This window comes from Vicia villosa, linkage group LG2, assembly GCF_029867415.1.
Source record: "Vicia villosa cultivar HV-30 ecotype Madison, WI linkage group LG2, Vvil1.0, whole genome shotgun sequence".
In the NCBI taxonomy this organism is placed as follows: domain Eukaryota; kingdom Viridiplantae; phylum Streptophyta; class Magnoliopsida; order Fabales; family Fabaceae; genus Vicia; species Vicia villosa.
The window spans coordinates 217,766,489-217,790,633 of NC_081181.1; the positions used below are offsets into that span (position 1 = coordinate 217,766,489).

At 28.8% G+C, this 24,145-nt stretch overlaps 3 protein-coding genes across 5 annotated transcripts; 2 read left to right on the forward strand and 1 right to left on the reverse strand.

Moving 5' to 3' along the window:
- Nucleotides 1-8,535: 8,535 nt before the first annotated feature.
- LOC131648264 (uncharacterized) lies at nt 8,536-9,592 on the forward strand. Of its 3 annotated transcripts, XM_058918038.1 has the most exons (3): nt 8,536-8,756; nt 9,136-9,204; nt 9,282-9,592. In XM_058918038.1, exons 2-3 carry the CDS (start codon nt 9,137-9,139, stop codon nt 9,556-9,558), a joined length of 345 nt encoding a protein of 114 aa, XP_058774021.1. In that variant the 5' UTR covers nt 8,536-8,756; nt 9,136; the 3' UTR covers nt 9,559-9,592. The 3 variants fall into 3 exon arrangements, with proteins under 3 accessions (XP_058774021.1, XP_058774022.1, XP_058774023.1); XM_058918039.1 differs by having other exon boundaries at nt 8,536-9,204; XM_058918040.1 differs by having other exon boundaries at nt 8,536-9,180.
- A 1,416-nt stretch (nt 9,593-11,008) lies between these two features.
- Nucleotides 11,009-11,634, reverse strand: LOC131648265 (uncharacterized). Its single transcript, XM_058918041.1, has one exon. The coding sequence runs from the start codon at nt 11,521-11,523 to the stop codon at nt 11,200-11,202; it is 324 nt and encodes a 107-aa protein (XP_058774024.1). The 5' UTR covers nt 11,524-11,634; the 3' UTR covers nt 11,009-11,199.
- Nucleotides 11,635-15,314: 3,680 nt separating this feature from the next.
- Nucleotides 15,315-18,401, forward strand: LOC131653919 (eukaryotic initiation factor 4A-10-like). The gene is made up of 5 exons (XM_058924263.1): nt 15,315-15,462; nt 15,913-15,981; nt 16,057-16,163; nt 16,848-17,278; nt 17,479-18,401. The coding sequence occupies exons 2-5, from the start codon at nt 15,914-15,916 to the stop codon at nt 18,112-18,114; spliced, it is 1,242 nt and encodes a 413-aa protein (XP_058780246.1). The 5' UTR covers nt 15,315-15,462; nt 15,913; the 3' UTR covers nt 18,115-18,401.
- Nucleotides 18,402-24,145: the final 5,744 nt, after the last annotated feature.

Below are 24,145 nucleotides of genomic sequence, written 5' to 3' on the forward strand. Positions count from 1 at the left end.
AATTTAGGATATTACAATTTTATATTCTTATTATTTATTATAAATCTTAAACATATTTTTATTTATTAATTATGTACAATTGTATATTATTTTTCTGATATGATTGATTTGTTAAGTTAAGAGTCTTTTTTAAGAAAATTTGTATTAACTACTTAATTGAATGTGTAAAAAAATTAATATAACATACACTTATGATATTACATTGTATAGTCAAATCATAGCATAGCTAGGTTGAGAAGAGAAAAGAAAGTGTAAAAAAAAAAAAAAACATCATTGCTTGGTTCCATCATTGTCACTATTTTGTCTCAATCTCAATCAAAAGATACTTTAGTCTCAATCTCAATCCAAAGATACTTTAGGTTGGAAAGAGAAAATAAAGTGTAAAGAAAAAGAAAACATCATTGTTTGATTCCATCATTGTCTTGTCATTATTTTGTCTCAATCTCAATTCAAAGATACTCTAATTTTACATTCAAGTTTAATTTGTGAGTTGAAGATCTTGTAGTGTACTTGTAGCTTACCATGACAAAGTACAAAAATAGTGTCATGATTACAAAGATAATAATTTTTGAAACGATAAATTATCATCATATTAAATTCAATAAAATTATTCTTAATATTCAAGAATTAATAGTCAATAAAGATAATATATTTCATCATTATTTAGTCATACATTGAATTTAAGTATTCCATTATTATTTAGATGAAAAATAAATTAAAAATAGTAGTTTATGAACGAATTTATCACATAATTATAACATTTATTGTGCATTTCTTAACTGTTCCACAATCCTTTTATTCTTATTCTTAAAAGTATTACAACATTTACTTCAAATTTGTGTCTAAGAATATAATAGAAAAACCTTCCTACATGCATTAATTTATTTTAAAAATAAAAAAATAAGTTAAAGTATTTAATTTAATTTAATTACATTCATTATTTTCAAACTTTTCATATTTGATATGATACTACTATTAGTTTCAATATTATTATTGTTATATCAAAAAAATATGCATTTCTATCATAAAATGGTCAACCCTTTTTTCTCTTTCTTCTATCTTAAGAGATCAACAAATAAACATATTCAATCAATTTCTACCGCATCATTTATTACATTGAAGATGATGAGGTCATCACAAATTCAAATTAAGAATTATTCTTCCATGGGAACTTTCTCTTCCACCACTTTATTCATATCCTATAAGCCACTTTTATATATATATATATATAGGGAGCGTATCCGGTGAGAACTAATATTTATGTGAGAAACGAGAACTACTAATATCAATTGTTGGATTTTATTAACGATTAAGATTTAAAGTTTTTAATATGAAGATCACCTCACAGAATTTTATCTCTTATGCTCAATATTTAAACTTTCCATATGAAGAGATTCTGAAAATAATTCTACTTGATGAATTAATCATTATTAAAATAATTTTTATAAATATACTTAATTTTAGAATATAAATAAAAAATATAATTTAAATATATTTAGTATTTTTTTTGAAATTAAAATTATCTAAAACTATAAATATTTTTCAAGACTAAAACCATAATTCCAAAATAATTTTTTTTAAATAAAATTATTTTTAAAATAATCATAAACATAAACTGTATACTCGTCTTACTAGTATTAAAATTATTTTTAAATAAATATGTCATAAATTTCTTTAAAAATCTTAACTCTTAAGATTTAATTAAATTAAAATAACTATTTTAAAATTATATTGCATGTTATAAAATTATATTTTTATAATTTATTTTCATAAATTAATTGTTGTAGACTTACTTTGAAAACCAAACAAGTCTCCAATATTTTAATACCAATTTAATCATCGTATAAAATTTAATAAATATTATGAAGTAAGAAATTAATTTATCAAAATAAATTATTAAAGTAAAATTCTATAATATGCACTGTATAATTTTTTATTTTTTTAAATTAAACTAATTTTAAAGAGTTAATATTTTTAAAGAAATTTATATGACATAGTTTTATTTAAAAATAATTTAAATACTAGTAAGATAAGTAAACAATTTATGTTTTTGATTATTTTAAAACTAATTTTATTTTTTAGATTTTTTCTTTTGGAATAATTTCAGGAATGAGCTAAGTGATTATTGTAAAATAAATTTTAGTAAATTTTCTTACGATGATTAAATTGTTATTAAAACATTGGGAGGCTTATTTGGTTTTCAAAATAAGTCTAGAACAATTAATTTATGACATATTTATTTAAAACTAATTTTAATACTAGTAAGATGAGTATAAAGTTTATGTTTATGATTATTTTAAAAATAATTTTATTTTAAAAAAAATTATTTTGGGATTATGTTTTTGGTCTTGAAAAATATTTATAGTTTTAAATAATTTTAATATCAAATAAAAATACTAAATATATTTAAATTATATTTTATATTTATATTCTAAAATTAAGTATATTTATAAAAATCATTTTAATAATGATTAATTCATCAAGTAGAATTATTTTCAGTAAGAATCTCTTCATATGGAAAGTTTAAATATTGAGCATAAGAGATAAAATTCAGTGAGGTGATCTTCATATTAAAAATTTTAAATCTTAATCGTTAATGAAATCCAACGATTGATATTAATAGTTCTCGTTTCTCACATAAATATTAGTTCTCACCGGATACGCTCCCTATATATATATATATATATATATATATATATATATATATATATATATATATATATATATATATATATATATATATATTCAACTGTGAACAAAACATACAAAAAAATTATTAAATTAAATAAATCAACAATAATATAACAACCAAAATAGAAACATGAAAATACAAAAAATTATTAAATTAAATAAATCAACAATAATATAACCACCAAAATAGAAACATGAAAATAATGGAGAATAAAAAAGTGAAGAGAAAATTATATATGAGGCATTGTGTGTTGTTGTTTGTGTTTCTGAAAAAGTTAAAAATTAAAACATAAAAAAATTTGTTCATGAATATGGACATACGATTTTCATGGTAAGTTTTGTAATATGTGTGAAGTATATTATTGACTTGTCAAATTAAATAAAATTTTTCACAAATATTAATAATCATAACTATTCACAAAGTAAAAATACATACAAGAGATTTAAAGGAAACTCGGTATCCCTTCATATCTTTTTTTCAGAACATACTACCTTTTATGCTTTTAAGATTTATTGATTTAAGACTATAATATTATTTTGAAATTATTTTTAATTTAAAATACAATAATTTTATTTATGTCTTTCTTTAAAAATTTAAAATTTGATACAATTTTATTTTTATTTTAAAAATATGTCTTTCAGTTGTGGACTGCGGAATTGTCACCGGTTTATCATGAGAATTCAAACAAATTAGTAAATATTAAAATATAATTGGAAAAAGTAAAAAATAAAAAATGGAGAATTCAATCAAATTAGAAAATATTAAAACATTATTAGTTATTTTTATAATTTTAAACTTATTGAAAAACTATTTACAATTGTAAAATATAAAAAATTAATTTGACCAATTATTACTTTCAAATTCTTAATATTTAGATATTATTTTTGTTTTGATTATTCATAAAAATATTAGAATCAATACTTAATTTGTCCCCATATATAAATTTAAATATAATTTTTTCTTTGAAGATCTAGTCAAATTTAATTTAAATATTAGGATCAATAATTTTTTACCAATAGTATATTTTTTCCATTTATAAAAATATTTGTATCGGTAATATATTTTTTCCATTTAAAAAAATATTTGGTTCAACAATGCATTTTTAATTGTTATATAATATATGTCGAAATATTGAAAAAATATATGTTATTTTATATAAAATTTTAGGTTATTGTATTACAATTGAAAAGAAAAAAAATTCATTTTCAAAAAATAAATTGTATGAGAACAATTAATGTTACGTCGTTGATGTGCCAGCTTGCAAATGCATCATGGACATATTGTATATTTTTAGAATTATCTATTAAGCAATCATAATTTTAAAAAAATCAATCTGTTTAAGATACAAAATTATGTATTACATTACATTATCATAATTAAGTCTATTTAATATTTACTTTTTCTAGTTTCAAAATTTTTAAATTGAAATCCTTTAAATAAAATTCTTTTAGTACAAATAATACAAAGAAAAAAGTAAATTAAAAAAATAATACAAATTAAAAATATAAATATGATGAAAGATATATTGTTGAAGAAAGTGAATATATAAAGAAACAATGTTGAATTTGAAATAAGAAAAGAGAGGGAAAATATAACATTTAAATGTTTGGGTGTGTAAAAAGAGATAATGTGATAGAAACTTTATGCATAGTACAGTAAAAGTGAAATAGGTGATGATAACTTAGTCTGCCTATTTTGTTTTCATCATCAATTTTTATAGACTTTTATTATAGGCAACTAATTCCTATAAGTTGTCATGAATATAAATGATCAAAAAATATTGATAATAATAATAAATTAGTATTCATCATAATATAAAAGCATTTACTGAAAATCAATTTCTCTCTCTTCCTTTTTTATTCTACCCTCTTCAATATGAGTTCATTTTACAGCACAAACAATAAAACAACTTATTGTTTCATCCTTATCCTTAGTCTTCTTCAATGTCTTTCAAATATTTTAGTCCTGATAAATTTATTTTTTTCTCAAAAATTTCATTTTTGATATAGTGATTTATGGGATATTGATACAAATCTACCTAATCAATATTCTTTAAGTTCATTAAATATTCTTTAAGTATTTGTAATCGATATTCTTTAAGTTCACCTAGTTCATATTATATTTTAAGAAACAAAATATTTGATCCTTTTTTTATAATTACAATAATCAATTACAAATAATTTATATATATGATATTTGTAATTTAATTAATAAAATTAGATATTTATTATCATTGTATTCAAAAATTAAAATTATCATATATCAATTCAAATTGTAATATAATTATATATAAATCAATTATTAATAAAATTATTTTATTCATAGACTATTTTTAAATAAAAACAATTAATATTATTATAATATTATTCAAAATAATTTAAATCAATAATTTGTAAAAAAAAACAATTGTGAAAAATAGAAAAAAAAAATGTTTATAGGATTGATAGAGTTGTAATAATAAAAAGGTTTATAAAATTTGATAAATTAAAAAAAATCAAAATTAGAATTAGTTAAAAAAAAGTAGAAAAGGAGTTTGCTTCGTTATTCTATTTAAATATTCACGCATAATTGAGATGGATTTCACCTAAAAGATAAATAAAAATATTTATTTAGAATTTCAAACATTTGTATCATGTTACCCTTATTTATAGACTTAAAACTATGTAAAACATGTTATCCTTAAATTCAAATATAAAAGAAACAAATATTTTAAAAATGTATTAAAAATATATTATTATAAACATTTTGTATCATGTAACTCTTATTTAGAGGGTTAAAAATATCACAATTAATATTTTTAATAGAAAACAGGGGATTTGATAGTTAGTTTTAATTATTAGAAGAATATATTTAGCAAAGTGTATAATTATTAAAAAGTAATATTTTATTATAATTTCTATTCTAATTATCCAAATTTCTATTCATACGTTAAAGTAATTTCTAATTAAATTTTTTTAAAGGCCGATCATTTTAAACAAAAAAAAGTTTTGGTTGAGAAATCTTATGTAATCTTTTTTTCATGCTACATGAGTGTTGTACAACACCTACCCTGCCCATTAATTTTAGACCTAAGTGGTTGAACGTAGATTGATATAGTTCTGAATTTTCTAAGACCATCTCCAATGGTGCAACCCATTTTTGAGTTTTTTATGGGTCCCACCAGCCATATCATCTCAAAATAATTTATTTAATATTTATTTTATTAGTGTAATTCAAATGGGTCCCACAACTTTACCTCATAAATTAATTTGATTGGGTACCACAATTTTTTACTAGTTGCATTGCAATGCAACTCTACTATGACATGACATTTTGATTCAATATTTAATTATTATATTGATGTCTAGTTGGAGAATTCATTGAAAAATACCACAATTGGAGATGCTCTAAGTTAAAGAAGTCTTGCAAAGTTTGTTATATTCAAGACAAGGATATTGATATAGTAAGTACACCATGTAACAACATCAGCCATTTAATATACTATGAAAAGTAATATAATATCTATTAAACATGAGTAGTATAAAAGGTATGTAATAAATAATAAAATATAAATAAAACCATTCATTTTTTTATTATCTTTTTACTCACTATATTTATCAAAATTATTTATAATTAAATAATAAAATTGAATGCAAAATATTACATTATTTTAATTTCCTTTATTTTAGACGTTTGTGTAGAGTATTAAGAGGATAATTATAAATGAACTACTCCATCAATGCGTTACGTTAGTAAAAATATTTTCAATTATATATTAAAAATATGGTAATATTTAATAGTAAAAATATTTTAAATTATATATTGTTAATCCTATTAATTTTATATATTGAGTTACTATAAAAATATCTTCAAACTTCCATTAGTAAAATATCAATTTTATATTAACAAAAATTTAATAATGCAAAAAATTTCATAAATATTTTAAATGCTCATAAAAATGAGTAATAGAAATTAATTGCGTTGATATATGTTAAAAAGAAATATGTTAATAATGGTAATAATAACAGTAATTTTAAGGTATTGAATAACTTTTATCCTACAACTTCTAATATTTTCTATAAATAAATATTATCTTTAAATGTATTTAAAGATGCAATAAATATATTTTAATCATTCATTTATTTTTTTACAAAATCACCATTTATTTATTTGTTATTTAATATAAAATGGTTTTTTAACCAACATACAAAAAGAACAATCAATTAAATTGTTATTTCAACCCATAATATGATGAATAACATTTATTAAGTGTATCTATTTTTTTTAAAATTGTCGAAATAGATTAAAAAAAATGAAAGCACGAGTATCGCTATTAGTACTCCAATAAACATGTTCGGAGCCACAAAATATAAGTAGTGAACCACACAATTTTTTTTCATAGTTCTTTTTTATTGATGATTTAACCACTTTCTGTAATATTATCTTTCTTTTATCAATAAAATTAACTTACAATATTATCTTTTGTAATCAATTACAAAAAGTAGAAGTAGATGAAAGATGTGATGGAAGTATTGAAAGGAAGAGTGTTAAGAGGGGTTTGAGAGAAGAGACATATGAAGGATGTGATGGAAGAAAGTTGAGTAAAAGATAGTCAATTGAGCAGAAAAAGCATATGCAAAAAGAGAGTGATTAGACGTTTGCTTTTTCCAAAATGTAAAAGGTGACATTGTTTAAATTCAAGACAAATAAAAAAAACTAATGAAGGCAAAACAATAGATAATGAATTTAATAAAAAAAATAATAATAATAATAATAACTTTGAGAAAAAAAGTAGGGGTATGATGTAGCACAAAGTATTCTGCACTGCATTAACCGATTCTTTTATATTCATCACTTCTTCAAGATTTTTTTCAATCTTCAATAATAATTTAACTTCTTTTCAAGATTATATTCTCTTTCAATCTTCAATATCATCTTAACAAATGTTGTATCTTAAATTAAAAATAATTTTAAATTAAAAGTAATTTTCAATTTGCATTATGCATCACCACCTTCCATTCTAATTTTTCTTAAAAGTAAAACAAATGTTATTTCAATGTCATTCTTACATAAAAAAAAATATTAATCATTAAATATATCTTATATAACATAAACAAATTTGTATATTATTAATCAAAATTAAATTAGTACTACAAAAAAAATTATGACAAATTAATGACATTTAAGTGTATTTAATTTCAACAAATATTTTTACTCATCAATATCGTTCATTAATATTTCTCTCTCCATCAATATTCTTCCACAACTTGTTCTGCAGTTCAAATTTATTAAATATAGTTAGTGAATAGGATGACACACAAGATTACAGGACATATTTGACTTTCTAAAACACGGCTTTTTGTGAAAAAATTATAAATTTGAAAGACAAAAAAAAAGGTATAATCTCACATTATTAAACAAAATTAGAACTTCCAAATCACATTCCAATCTCACATGAACTCATTTAGATTTAAAATAACATGAATAAAAAAACAAAGAAAAATTAAAAAAGCATGACTAAAAAGTGCAGAATAATATTTTTTTTAATAACAGCCTACTTTTGAAAATATAGCTTTAAAAAAAAAACACTTTTTAAAAAAAAAAAACCACTTTTTAAAAAAAAAACCACTTTTGAAAATATATGTAGCTTTTATTAAAATATTTATACTAAATGAAGAAATTTAATTGTAATAATAAATAAAAAATATAAAAAATAAACTCAAACTAATATAGATAGTTTGTTTATATAATTTCTCAAGATAATAGTAGATAGATACAAAATCAGTTATAAAAAATAGGAAATAATATAAAATATGATTTTTTTTTGAATAAATATATAATATGGTTGATACCTAGCTAGTACCATCAAAAACATATTCGAGTATATTTACCTAATTCTCTCTCTCTCTCACTCTCACCTTTAACTCCACGGCGCAGATCCGAGGAGTTTGGGAAAGCCTAATTCACTTCTTCTTCAACCTTTCTCTCGCGCTTTGCCCCTCTCTACGAACAGGAATACCTAACTCAATTTCTCCCTGAATTTCATACTTTTTCATCAATCGAGTTTTTGTGCTTTGAATCTGAGGTTGATCTGATCGTAGAAGTTCTGATCTATGAAATCAATTTATTATTTGTTTATGATTTGTTGAAAGCTAAGTTCGAATTTGAGATTTGAATCATCGTTTTACTGTGTGTCGTTACATATTCTCGTGGAGGATTTGTTTATTTGATTGATGCTGTTTTGTGCTTCTATTTATTTTTGAAATCGAGAGTAATGTTTCAAATTTTTGTTTTTTTACTCTGATTGATTGATGTATTGTTTATGAGCGTTCTGTTATTTTTTAATACTAACAAATTAAAAACCTTAATTTTGTTTTTCTCGTATTGGGATTTGGATTGTGATTTGTTATAATTTTGTTGGATATGTCTTGAATTTTACCTTAACTGTGTTCTTTGATATGCAGTATGGCAGGTTTGGCTCCGGAAGGTTCGCAATTTGATGCTAAGCAGTATGACACTAAGATGAATGAATTGTAAGTAACGGAGTAATGCATTATTTGTGTTTGTGTTTGTATATCATGTGATTTTAACGTTTGGAAATTAATTACAGGCTTTCTACTGATGGACAAGAACTCATCACCACTTATGATGAAGTCTATGATACTTTTGATGCTATGGGATTGCAAGAAAATCTCCTCAGAGGCACAGGCTTAAAATCTGAGTTAAACCAGAAAGCCCACGTACTAGAAACAAAGCCCAGCTCTCAGATCTTGACCAAGTCTCGTTATGCTCCTACAATCCAGCAAGAGAATGTCTTGCCAAGTCACTATAAAAGAGATTCAGTTATCGATTTCCAAGCTCTCTCTTCCTTCCGTCAATTTTCATAACTTCTGTTTCTTGCAAGTTACAGTTTTTCTGCTATTTTTCCTCTGGCTCCATCATTTGTTCTAGCATTCTTATTACCTTCCAAAGCAATAGTTTCTTGCTGTTTACTTTTTATTTTTGGGATTCAAATTGTAGTGCATGTTTGGTTTGGCTTTTGAAAAGGCCAAAAGCAATTCTAGAAGTGTAGAATCAATTTTGTGAGATTTTAAGATGTTTGGTTTGACAAAAGTAGAATTGATTCTGTCTGCAGAATTGATTCTACTTGAAGCTAGAATTTGTAGCTTTTGTCTCCAGAATTGATTCTGGATGATTTTTACACTGTAATTTATTATTCAACTCACTTTTACAAAAATGTATCCAAACATAAATCAATTCTGTTAAACTCAATTCTGCTAGAATCAATTCTACCAAACTCAATTCTACTAAAATTAATTCTGTCCACCGCCAATCCAAACACACCCGTAATCGAAGAAGTCTGTACGAGTGTTGAAGAATATTTAATACTCGAAGATTATTCCAGTTTATTAATTAAATTTCAGGTTTCTTATTTTATATGATATATTTATTCTGTTGTTTGATTGCCATGCTTAAATCTATGTTTCCATATTGCTTATCCTGTATGTTCGTGATAAAAAGCATGTTAGGTTAATTTTCTAATACTGGTATATAAGGTCACCGAACCGACGGGTTTGATAACGATTTGACATAAAAACTAATTTAGCGTTTTTCTGGTCTTGATTTCTAAAACTAATACTAAATTGTTTTGTTACGAGAGTAAATATCACACTAAAGTTTAAAATCAACACAACGAGAGTTTGAGGTTTTTATCAGATAGTAGTCATCAGACATTAACTCTAAATACAACGAGAGCGCAGAGTTAATTATATCTCATTCGATTTTCAAAGAGTACTTTTAGTTTTTAAATAATTTAGCGAGACCAAACTTAGAGCTGATAGTGTAATCTGAATCAATAAACACGAGAGTGTGTGACAAAGATTTATAATTCGAGTAACTTAGTGTTTTTATATTTAAATCTAGGCCAATGACTTATTGAACCCTCACGTCTGATTATTGCATACTGGTATTTTAGTATCTGATTATTTAATTAAAATCATATTTAAAACTTAACTACTAGACTGTGCACATGCAGTTAATATCCCGATACACTTAATCACTTTGCTTCAGACGTAACTGAACAATTAAGAAGTTAACTTATAGAAGTCAAACCATGATTCTCATAATGAGAATAAGGCGGTAATAATCAAGGGTATGCAATTTGATGAGAGAAAATGATGAAGTTGGTTGAAAGTTTTCATTATTCTCTAGTGATTCTATGCGGCCGTTACACTTTTTTATGATCTATCTTCATGTTACTTGGCTAACTTGTGTGAGTTTTATGACAGAAATAAACATAATAGTTGATCTTTTGGTCAAAAGAAATCTTCAGCTTAATCAAATAAAATTGCTAGTTTGGTGGTTACATGTTACAAATGAAGTTACATGTTACAAATGAAAGATATCATCAATGAAACCACTTGATAAAGGCTTTAAACGATGAAGTTACATGTTACAAAGGAAAGCATATATATATATATATATATATATATATATATATATAACAGAAAACACAAAAAATTACTATTTTACCACCATCCATAGATAGCTTGAGTGTAAGTGTTTTTGATCCACTTGAAACTCTTTCTCAAAGACCCTTTCATTTTCCCTTCAGCACCATACAATTTATAACCAGCAACTCTCTTTTTCCTCTGCAACTCAGCATCATCGAATCTCCAACTCTTTGAAGTGCTTTTTGCTCTTTTCATCTTCACCTCCTTATTACATGTCTGGTTTGGATTATAAACATAGTTAGCACTATAACACCTCAGATCCTGCATGCTCTTTGGTGCCGCCACCTTGCCTTCAATCTGTAGCTTTTCATCTCTGCATGACTTTGATCTAAACTCCATGATGGAACAAGAGAGAAATATTGAGGTTGTGTTTTAAGAAATGGTTGTGATTTTTGGTGTTTAATATGTTGTTTTTTCTATTTGGTTGATGGAAGGTGTAATAGGGACTTATCCAACTTTGCTTAACAATGTAGAATTGTAATGAGACTTTTGGGTTTAACTAGCTTTCTCTTGTTGAAGTGTTGAAATCGATTTTGGGAAGATGCCAAAGAGAAACTTGTATTGTCACAAAAATACAAATGAATGGATGAACCCTTTTAACCTACTGAGTACTATTAGCTTGAGTTTAACTTTACAAATTTCCATAATAAAAGTACAAATAAACTAATGGACAGACATGAAAACATTGATGTTTAAGAGGATAACAACCCCACATTTGTACATCTTGAGAATCTTCTTGTATATCATTCATTATTAGTTTTAACAATTTAAACATCATCTACTTCTATTCTATCCAATTTATTAAAATCATTTTACCTTAAACTTTCCTTTTTAATTTGGATACACTAGATAAAAAACGTGTCTGAACAGCTGATACCAAATTGAGGGGACTATATTAAGAGAATTTCAAACCTCCAAAATATGTAGAGTTTATTTTATGGTAATCTTCAACCTCTTTTACATTGTATTAATAAAAGTTTTTAATTATTTTTATTTTTGGGTTTTAAAGCTTCGGTCAATTTTTGATCGATCAATCATTATAAAATAATTATATTAAAAAATTTGCATATTTTTTATTAAAAAAATTTATGATTTAAAATTTTTTACACTATATTTTTTATTATAATAATTATAATTAAATATTAAATATTATCAATATATAAATTTATTTTGCTTTATTTATGTTTTTTTAGATTATAACTTGCTATGGTTTTTGAAATTTGTTTATCCATTTTGGATCTTATGGTTTTGGTTTATATGATTGCGATGTCTGCTTGGTATTCATGTCATCATTTCTTTCTCGTAGTTCTTGAAATTTCTTATTTTGATAAGTTGTTCTATATTGCATTATGAATTTTTTAATGTGTGTAGTTAGTGTAGGCTAAAAGCTCCCCTGGTAAACAAAGTATTTGGAATACCCACCAGAAAAGAGGTAGCTCAGAGATTCATTTTCATCTGCCACATTGCTTCCTCATTCTTCACTGCATGTGGATAACTGATAAGGTAGACATCATGAGATGAATTATTTTAAGAAACAATCTAAAGAAGTAAGGATTCTATGTCACTTAGCAAAGGTAACCTTCCTCTCCCCCTGATTCTAACATCCACCAGTGAGTAATCTCAATGAACCTTTTCAACCATTTTATTGATGCTGCGTCATGTGGAATGATAATGACCGCATAACCAAGCTTTTTGTAGAAAGGCAATAGTTGTCTATTCAAGTATTACTCTTTTGGGAACAAATTCTCCTCCTTATAAACGTAAGATCAAATTCCCGTCAAAAAACGACTCTTACTCCATAACATATGAAATAAGTTTGTACATACAAATGGAGTCGCACATTGTATTTTACATATTTTCTAACGAGCATTTTCATCAAGATGAGTAACAAAAAACAAGCAAAATGCTTCATAATGTTAGAATAGGTCTCAACAAATTTGGAGTTTTGCCCAAAAGAAATCAAACCCAAACCACACCTTTGATTAGTCGTACTGTTTTGAGTCTTGAAGAGATGGAAAGACAACTTCAGAGTCGGCTTATCTCTCTTGTACTCATTCCAATATTGAAAAATCTTGACAAACATCCAACTTAGCAAAAGCAAATGCAAATGGGGCATTCTTCAAGTGGTTCATAACACTGATCTTAAAATCATTAAATGGAAGACTAAAGCCTAAAAGAGAATAAGCACTTGTGAAAAGGGATGACACACTTGTCATATTGGTCCCATACCTCCCACATCAATTGAAGTATGGTCTAAGCCACCCTCACGACGAAAGAGATTGCGATCCCCAATTTTCCCGGTCCACCAAGTTACCGAGATATCTTACTTTGCCTTCCTAATCATAGTTGGTGCAATCTCCACAGTCCTTAGCGCTACGAAGAAGATCCTAATATAAACAAGATAAGACGAGCAAGAAAATTCAAACACAAACACTCATATAAGAATCTGCCAACAATAAAAAATCTCCCAAAAAGAGAAACATATGTGTCAAAAGCTCACTACCTAGGAAACTCTAGATAATGAGGCAAAAGCAAGAAGAAAAGATTAGCTATATTTGAAAGAAAATGAATCAATTGCTCATGCATGCCAAGTGCCAACGAGTGAAGATCTCATATGAATTTGACCAAAGCTGAAAAAGGGAAGCTCGCGAGAAAGAATGACATAAATAAACTATTTTGCAAACTCTTTTGCAAGTCGCTAATGGCAGAAAAAGGGAAAAATGACGCTTCAAAAACCTCTTATAAGCGACTCATCCATTAAAGATTGTACGATGCATTGCGCACCACCAACACTTGAAATTTCATCGAAAACTATTCTAAGCAATCAAGTGTTTTAAAGAAGAGAAAATATCACCATCAACTAACATAAGGACACATATCTTTTATTCCTAGTGAAACATTACATATTACTAGGGTATGAAATGCGTATATTCCCGATGACAATAAAATTGTATTGAAGGATTTCACTTCTCGGAATCTAGCGGTCGGGTTGGAGCATAATTTGACAAACCCTTCATCCTGCAAAGCAGAGACAAGAGATTGGAAGACAACTATTATCAGCCGTTCTTGAGGCCCGAGACGAAAGACTGAATGATACGGTGAAGAAATTAACGCGCATAACATGTATACCATTCTCCCTTGGAAACAAACGATTTTGCCCGCGGGAGCTTTGATGACCATCCAAATCAATCTAACCTTATCCGCGATCCACGTTTCACTCTACACTTACCATTTCTCAAGTATTCAAATCCACTAACACTCATACATCTCTTGTTGTTCTCTTACCGATTTAGGTGTGAGAGTGCAAACGTTGCTGGCCAGTCCCATCTCCACCACATCAAAAATTCAAATCTACCACAACAAACTTAACTTCCTCGTTTACCGATCAATTTTGACTCCACTACGGAACAATCGTAAATATTTCAAAAAATATAATCGTTTTTTATATATTATCTATTGATAGTTATATTTGTTAATTTTTTAATAACACAATTTTATTCAAAAATTTATATTGTAGTTTGGTGAGATATTTATGTTAAATAACAAATATTTATAAAATAAAAAATTATCAAGAGCTAATTAGGAAGGGACACATGATATAACAAACTTATTTCAAATAATAATATTATAGATTATAGATAAATAGACTTATCGATTATGATTTTAAAATCCAAAAAATAATCTAATTTATAAATTAAAATTAAGATTAACAAATTAAATTTATTGGCGAAATACGTTTAAATAATATTTGATTAAATGGAATGAAATTTTATAGTAATAATTAATATAATCAAAATAATCAAAATAATATATTTAATTTGTTGAAATTTTTGTGTGAAATAAAAAAAACCACTTTTGTAATATATGTAGCTTTAAAAAAAACCACTTTTAAAAAAAACCACTTTTGAAAATATATGTAGCTTTTATTAAAATATTTATACTAGATAAAAAAAATTAAGTTTAATAAAAAATAAAAAAATATAAAAAATAGACTCAAATTAATATAGATAGTTTGTTTATATAATTTCTCAAAATAATAGTAGATAGATACAAAATCAGTTATAAAAAATAGGAAATAATATAAGATATGATTTTTTTTGAATAAATATATAATATGATTGATACCTAGCTAGTACCAGCAAAAACATATACGAGTATCTTAACCTAATTCTCTCTCTCACTCTCACCTTCAACTCCACGGCGCAGATCCGAGGAGTTTGGGAAACCCTAATTCACTTCTTCTTCAACCTCTCTCTCACTTTCTCTCTCTACGAACAGGTATTCCTAACTCAATTTCTCCCTGAATTTCATACTTTTTCATCAATCGAGTTTTTGTGCTTTGAATCTGAGGTTGATCTGATTGTAGAAGTTCTGATATATGAAATCAATTTATCGTTTGTTTGTGATTTGTTGTATGCTAAGTTCGAATTCGAGATTTGAATCATCGTTTTACTGTGTGTCGTTACATATTCTCGTGGAGGATTTGTTGTTTATTTGATTGGTGCTGTTTTGTGCTTCTATTTATTTTTGAAATCGAGATTAATGTTTGAAATTTTTGTTTTTTTTCCTGATTGATTGATGTATTGTTTATGAGCGTGCTGTTATTTTATAACACTAACGAATTACAAACCTTAATTTTGTTTTTCTCATATTGGGATTGTATTGTGATTTGTTATAATTTTGTTGGATGTCTTGAATTTTACCTTAACTGTGTTCTTTTATATGCAGTATGGCAGGTTTGGCTCCGGAAGGTTCGCAATTTGATGCTAAGCAGTATGACACTAAGATGAATGAATTGTAAGTAATGGAGTAATGCATTATTTGTGTTTGTGTTTTATATTATGTAATTTTAATGTTTGTAATTAATTGCAGGCTTTCCACCGATGGACAAGAACTCATCACCACTTATGATGAAGTCCATGATACTTTTGATGATATGGGATTGCAAGAAAATCTCCTCAGAGGCATATATGCTTATGGTATATGGATGATTTTTTTATTTGTTTCTTTGACCACTTATTTACTATGTAACAATGTTAGTAAGCAGTTATTGAAGGGTGCTTTCAGTAATGCGTTTGATATTGTTTTCTGTAAGATTCACCCCTATGCTACTTAATTCTTTAGAATTGCAGTAACCCAATTGGACCTTCTGACAATTTTAATAACTTTTCCAGCATTAACTCAAACAATTATTGGGTGCTGGACTAACTAAACTTTGAAGGATTATCTTTTTGAAAAGCATAAACATTTATTTTTAGTCAGTGGGCTTGGCAAGAGTTGGGGTTGTTCATTAATTTAACTTAGAGGTTACTTAGTCGGTGTGCTTGACCTCTGCCTGCCCCGAACCCTTTGATAGCGGTCACTTATTATCCACTGGCTTGTCATTGATAAGCTGCCAACAACATAGAGGGCAGCTGTTTTTCTCTCTCTTTTCTTTAATTGCTCGAGACAAAGGTTATGGTTTTGAAAATTTGTCTCTGTTTCTAAATATTCAATTTTTAGCTGATTAAAAAGTAAATTTGCTTAGTTGTTCCTATTGTGTTTTGGAGCTAATACATCTCACATAGTAATACTAGTATTGCACTTTAAAGAATATTTTGAAAAAATTTATGAATCTAGCTCTGCCACAAGACCATGTCTGATGTTTTGTTTTTGTGCTTAAGGTTTTGAGAAGCCTTCTGCAATCCAGCAAAGGGGAATTGTTCCTTTCTGCAAAGGTCTAGATGTGATTCAGCAGGCTCAGTCTGGAACTGGAAAGACTGCAACCTTTTGTTCTGGAATTTTGCAGCAGCTCGATTATGGATTGGTTCAGTGCCAGGCTTTGGTTTTGGCACCAACAAGGGAACTTGCACAGCAGATCGAGAAGGTTATGAGAGCTCTTGGTGATTACCTTGGTGTTAAAGTTCATGCTTGTGTCGGTGGCACTAGCGTTCGTGAGGATCAGCGTATTCTCCAAACTGGTGTCCATACCGTTGTTGGCACTCCTGGACGTGTGTTTGACATGCTGCGAAGACAGTCTCTTCGATCAGATAGCATAAAAATGTTTGTTTTGGATGAGGCTGATGAGATGCTTTCACGTGGTTTCAAGGACCAGGTGTGTTGGTTTTCTGATTCTTAGAACTGAATTTGGCTGGGTTATTTTTTTTTGGCTCTGTGATGCACATGTTCGTGCATTCTAGTTTTTCCAACTCTGAAACCCTTTTATGTTCATTTGACACACCTTCACTAGCACCCGATGAATTTTTTGTCTTAATTAGCTAACTGTTCATTTTCTTTTATGTTCGAAAAATGCAGATCTATGATATCTTCCAGCTTCTGCCACCCAAAATTCAGGTTGGAGTGTTCTCTGCTACAATGCCACCAGAAGCCTTGGAGATCACAAGGAAGTTCATGAATAAGCCAGTGAGAATTCTGGTAAAGCGTGATGAATTGACCCTTGAGGGTATTAAGCAGTTTTATGTGAATGTTGACAAGGAAGAATGGAAACTAGAGACATTATGTGACCTTTATGAGACTCTGGCTATCACTCAGAGTGTCATTTTTGTCAACACAAGGCGCAAGGTGGACTGGCTCACTGACAAAATGAGAGGCAGGGACCATACAGTCTCAGCCACCCATGGAGACATGGACCAAAACACTCGTGATATCATCATGCGTGAATTCCGCTCTGGTTCTTCCAGAGTTCTCATTACCACCGACCTTTTGGCTCGTGGTATTGATGTTCAGCAAGTGTCTTTGGTGATAAACTATGATCTTCCTACCCAACCTGAAAACTATCTCCATCGCATTGGGCGAAGTGGGCGTTTCGGAAGAAAAGGTGTTGCTATAAACTTTGTCACTGTGGATGATGCAAGAATGCTGTCTGATATTCAAAAGTTTTACAATGTCACCGTTGAGGAATTGCCTTCAAATGTTGCCGATCTTCTCTGATGAGTTAATTTTTGTTCTTTGTTAAGTCATCAGTTTTTTTTAGTTTTTGACAAATGCTATTTTCTGTTCTTTTTTGGTTACCATTTTTACCCATTAGAGATCAAAGACATCTGACTCTATTTATAATGGATTTATGAATTTTGTTTTATTGCTTAATTAATTAGAAGGGTGATCTAGACTTTTTCATTTCTACCGTATGTATTTCTTTTGTTTAAATTAAACCACAAGCTAGCATAGCAATCGAAGGTTATATATATTTTGTCTGGAATAAGACGGTAGGTTGCTTAGTTTGTCGAGTGTATTATGGTTTCTTTCATATATTTTGGAACTTAATTATGGAGATATTTGACTCGCATCTAAGAGACCTTCATTTGTGAGTGCTGTTGAATAGGCCTTATGTAAATACTGACATATAACTTACATTGTTGTGAAGATCGCTAGACTTCTATGAGATTTTAAATTATGAATATTAAACTATAAAAATGCTATGGAAAAGATGTTAATAAGGTTTTTTAGACTCCTTTGAATTAAAAAAATAAGTGAGACTTCTTAATTTCATGATTCGAAACCTCGATTTAACCATTAGCTTGTGGATGGTATGGTGTTGTAACTGGGTTTCAGACCGTGGATGGTATGGTGTTGTAACTGGGTTTCAGACCGTAATGCTACGCTTTTTCTAATTGAGAATTGCAAAAAAGAACACCTTTGAAGTACCAAAACGTGAAAAAATGTTTTTCTTTAGAAATTTGTTCACGGTTTTGTCATCAGCTTTCGCACACACAATTGCTTCCACCCATTTGGATACATAGTCCACAACAACTAAGATATATTTACAAGAAAAAGATGGTGGAAATGGGCGTACAAAGTCAATGCGACAACAATCGAAAACTTCAACTTCTAGCATATTTTACAACGACACGTTTCTTTTGCTTATTCCACCACTTTGTTGGCAACTATCACAACTATGAGCATGCAAATAAGCATCTTTAAACAAGGAAGGCCAAAAGAACTCCAATTGAAGAACTTTCGCTGCCGTCCTTTGTCCACTATAGTATCCACCATAAAGTGAATTATGACAATACCACAAAATACTTTTTGCTTCCTCCTTTGTAACACACATTCTCAACAAATTATCCACAACAATTATGAACAAATATGACTCATCCCACACATAGAAGGTAACATCACGAAGAAACTTTTTTCTTGCATTTCCACTCAAATCTTCGGGAATCCATCCGGTACTTTGTGATTAGCCAAATCAGCAAACCATGACCTTTCTTGAATCATGAATAGTTTCTCATCTGGAAAATATTCCGCAACTTCACTTTCTTTCTTTGTAATTTCATTGTTCACCAACCTTGACAAGTGGTTCGCCACCAAATTCTTTGTCCTTTTTTTGGTCTCGAATCTCTAAGTCAAATTCTTGCAACAACAAGATCCATCTAACGAGCCTTTGTTTGGAGTTTGGTATGGTGAGCAGATACTTTAAAGTTGCATGGTCAGTGTACACAACATCTTTCGAACTGATTAGATATGAGTTAATTTTTTCTAATGCATACACTATAGCTAGCCATTCTTTTTTCAGTTGCTAGCATAATTAATTTGTGCTTCATTAAAAACTTTGATCAAGTACTGCACTAACTACATAATCACTAGCATCACACATTAGTTCAAAGTCAAGTTTCCAATCGGGTGCTATGATTATTGGTGCAATTATCAATTTTTTGTTTCAATTTATTAAAAGTTAGTAAACAAGCATCATAAAAAATAAAAGACTTATCTTTGTTGAGAAAGTTGCTTAATGGCTTTGCAATCTTTGAGAAGTCTTTGATAAATCTTCGATAGAAGCCCGCATGACCAAAAAAACTTCGAATCCCCTTTACGTTCAATGGTGGTGAAAACTTTTCAATAACCTCCACTTTGGCTCGATCAACTTTAAGGCCTTTGGATGAAACTTTATGACCAAGGATAATTCCCGTGGTAACCATGAAGTTACATTTCTCCTAATTAAGCACTAAGTTGGTTTCCACACACCTCTTCAAAAGGGTATCCAAGTTTTTCAAGCATAAATCAAAAGAAGCTCCAAAAACGGAGAAGTCATCCACGAACACTTCCATAGTTTTCTCAATGAGAACAGAAAATATGGCTTGCATAAACCTTTAAAAAGTGGTCGGTGCATTACACAAACCAAAGGGAATTCGTCTATACGCGAAAATCCTAAAAGGACAAGTGAAAGTCGTCTTTTCATGGTCTTCCGGATTAACTGAAATTTGGTTGTACCCGGAATAACCATCTAAAAACAATAGAACTTTTGACCTAATAACCTTTCTAGGATTTGATCCATAAATGGTAGAGGAAAGTGATCTTTTCTAGTTGCTTGATTAAGCCTCTGGTAATCAACGCATATCCGCCAATCCGTTACCGTCCTTGTTGGAATCAATTCATTCTTTTCATTTGTTATCACGGTCATTCCACCTTTCTTTGGCACCACTTGCATCAGACTAACCCAAGTACTACCGGAAATAGGATAAATCATCCCAACTTTCAATAACTTCACCACTTCCTTTCTCCCAACTTCTTTCATTGTAGGATTGAAGCGGCGTTGGGGTTGAGCGATCGGCTTGAAATCCTCTTCCATCATGATTTTGTGCATGCAATAAGCCAAACTAATCCCCTTCAAGCCGGAGAGAACCCAACCTATTTCTTCCTTGTTGTCTTTCAACACATGGATTCGTTTCTCTTATTCTTTGCTAGACAATGAACCACTAATGATAACCAATTTATTACCACCCTCTTCAAGAAACACATATTTCAAGTGAGATGATATCATTTTCAACTCAATCTTTGAATCATAAAGTTTTGGCTCATTCTTCAACTCTTCATTTTTAAATTCAAAATGATTAATCTCTTTCAATACCTCAAGTTCTCTTAAACAATCTTTGATTTCTTTCTCTTCATCGTCATTGAGAACTTTAAGAGCATCAGTCAAGATCTTTTCAAGAGGAGTGATCAAGTGAACTTTCTTTTCCACATCAAAGATAGCCTTCTCGGTAGCATCTATTCTAAAGCAATCTCCTTTATCCGTTGAATGCTTCATTGCTTCAAAGAGATTAAAACACATTTTCTCATCTTGTACCGGGAGTTTCATCAAACCATCATCAATATCAATCATCATTCTTACAGTCTTCATGAAAGGTCGGACAAGAATCAAAGGAGCATCATCCTCCTCCTCTATATCTATTACAACAAAATCAATGGGGGAGAAAAAATTATCCACCTTCATTAACACCTCTTGAGCTACACCATAAGGACAAGTGGTGGATTTGTCAGCTAGTTAAGGTGTCATTCTTGTCTCTATGATGTTAATATTTTCCAATATTCTCACCACGGATAATAGAATCAAATTAATGCTTGAACCTAAATCCACTAGTGCTCGACCAATATCCACGTCACCAATTGTGACAGATAATGTAAATCTTCTGGGATTATTCTCTTTTCTTGAAATTGTTCTTTAAAATAATGGAACTACAACTAGCATCAAGGTTGATAATCTCTTAATCCGTATATCTCTTCTTCTTAGAAATAATATCCTTCATGAATTTTACGTAAGTAGGCATTTGCGCTAATGCTTCAGAAAATGGAACACTGATTTGTAAACAGCTAAAAGTATCCAAGAATCTAGCATAATGCCTTGCATTATCTTTCTTTATGGGTGCATGAGGATAAGGTAAGTTTTGAACCAGAGGGCTTCTCACTTTCTTTTTCTCCTCTTGTATTTTCTCCTTTTATTCCTCACTTTTTTCTTCTCTATCTTTTCTTTTTCAATTCTCTCATTTTCAACTATGACTCCCTCATTTTTATGCTAACTTCCTCATTTCAACTTCATCACAAATTCCAACTACTTTACCACTCCTAGATAAAATTTCCTTACAATACTCCTTAGGATTAGTTTGAGTATATTTCGAAAATGATGGTCCAGTTTGTTACTCGGCCAATTGCTTGGTTAGTTGACCAACTTGAGTCTCCAAATTCTTTATTGCCGCTCCATTGCTCTTTTGATTAGCCATTGACGCTTGCATGAATTTCGTCAAAGTTTCCTCCAACTTAGAAGGTTTTTCTTGAGGAGGTAGATTTTGGTAAGGATTTTGTCTATTAGAAGTATCTTTTCTCCACCCTTGGCCATATTGTTAATTTTTTCCTCTTTGTTGATATTCTCCTTGATTTTGAGAAGGAGCTTGCCTTTGTTGATAGCCTCATTGGTTTTGATTGCCCAATAATTTACTTCTTCACTCTCTGGTGGACAATACCCCGTTTGGTAATCTCTATTACATAGCTCACATGAAGCAACTTTCTAGTGCTTTTTGGGAAGCTCTTGCAATTCTTTTAATTATCGAGGAACTCTAGAAATTTTCTTGGTGAGTTCCTCCACTTATTGAGAAAGTAACTTGTTTTGATTTAAGATTGCATCATTTGTCCCTAATTCAATAAGCCCTAGTTTCTTTTGTTAATACTTTGGATTATGTTGAATTTCGAGATCATTTCACGCCATCTCCTCATTAATTTCAATTGCCTCCTCCACAGTTTTTCCCATTAAAGAACCACCCGCAGTAGCATCTAACAAGAGTTTTGGTTGAGGTAAAAGACCATTGCAAAAGATGTGTATTTCAGTGATCTCATAGAAAACATAACTTGGACACTTCCTAAGCATTGATTATACCTCTCCCATGCTTTATTAAGAGACTTAGTCGAACTTTGTGAAAATACCGAAATTACAGTTTTAGCTTCATGAACCTGGATAGTGGAAAAAATATCTCAATAATTTTATCCTCTAAAGCATTCTAATCTGTCATTGTTTGAGTGGGTTGATCAAGGTATCAATCCTTAGCCTTACCAATCAAAGAATGAGGAAATAATCTTTTGAACACTCGCTCTTTCTCCGCTTCCGGAGCTCCAATTGCGCCAACAATTTCATAAAACTTTGTAAGATGGTTGTATGGATCTTCATGATGAAGAATGGTAAAAGGATTTGCATACAAAATTTGAAGTATGTTAGTCTTTATCTTATAATGCCTTGCATTGTTAGAATTTTGAGCAAACTGAGCATTCCTCCTTGGACTATTAGTACACGGACCTCTCGGAGGTGGCACTAGATCCATCATAACTTCTTCAATTCCTTAAGGTGTTGAAGAATTAGTAGATTTTTGTCTTAGTCTTCTTTCTTTGGCTAGTTGTATTATCCTTCTGGTTTTTCTATTAAGTCTACGAGCAGTCCTTTCAATCTTAGGATAAAAAAAGAGTTGATCTTTAGGTACACTTCCTCGCATAAACAAAAAGATGAAACACTAACCAAGAAAGTGAACAAAGGCTAGGAATCAAATGTTAATATAATAATACAAGTTACTCTCAAAACAATACACTATTGCAATGCTTGTAATATTTTATATGCCAATCCCCGACAACTGCGCCATTTTGTTGAAACACTTTTATAGGATAAGTATTTGCTTTATCGTTTCCACAGGGATTGATGCGATATTACCGCCGTTCTACAGTTAATAATGTTTTGACTAAGGGTTTTAGAAAGGTTTTGGTAACAAAAAAGTAGCGATTGCATGAAAATTAATTAATGACGGTAAAAAATAGAGTTTTGAACTGTTTAATAAAACATGTCAAGATTAGATTTCGTTAACCTATTTCATATATATCCGATTAATCAAGCGTATGAACTTGTTAATGATCAATATAATAGTGTATCCTTTCAATACCATTTATCTCTAAAGCGATATCGTGAATATTATCATGTTAATCACTAGATGATCTCTCATGCCAACAAACAATCAACATAATAATCTTTAAAGCTTGGTACAAGTGATTATTAACTCACAAATTTATCTCTAGAATTTGTTCTTTGATATATGATATCTCTTGGTCATGGTTTGAAATATAACTCTCAATAATGATTCAAATAAACAAATATAACATTAACAACAAGATACTCACCATATATTGATCATCAACCAAGTTCATACACAAT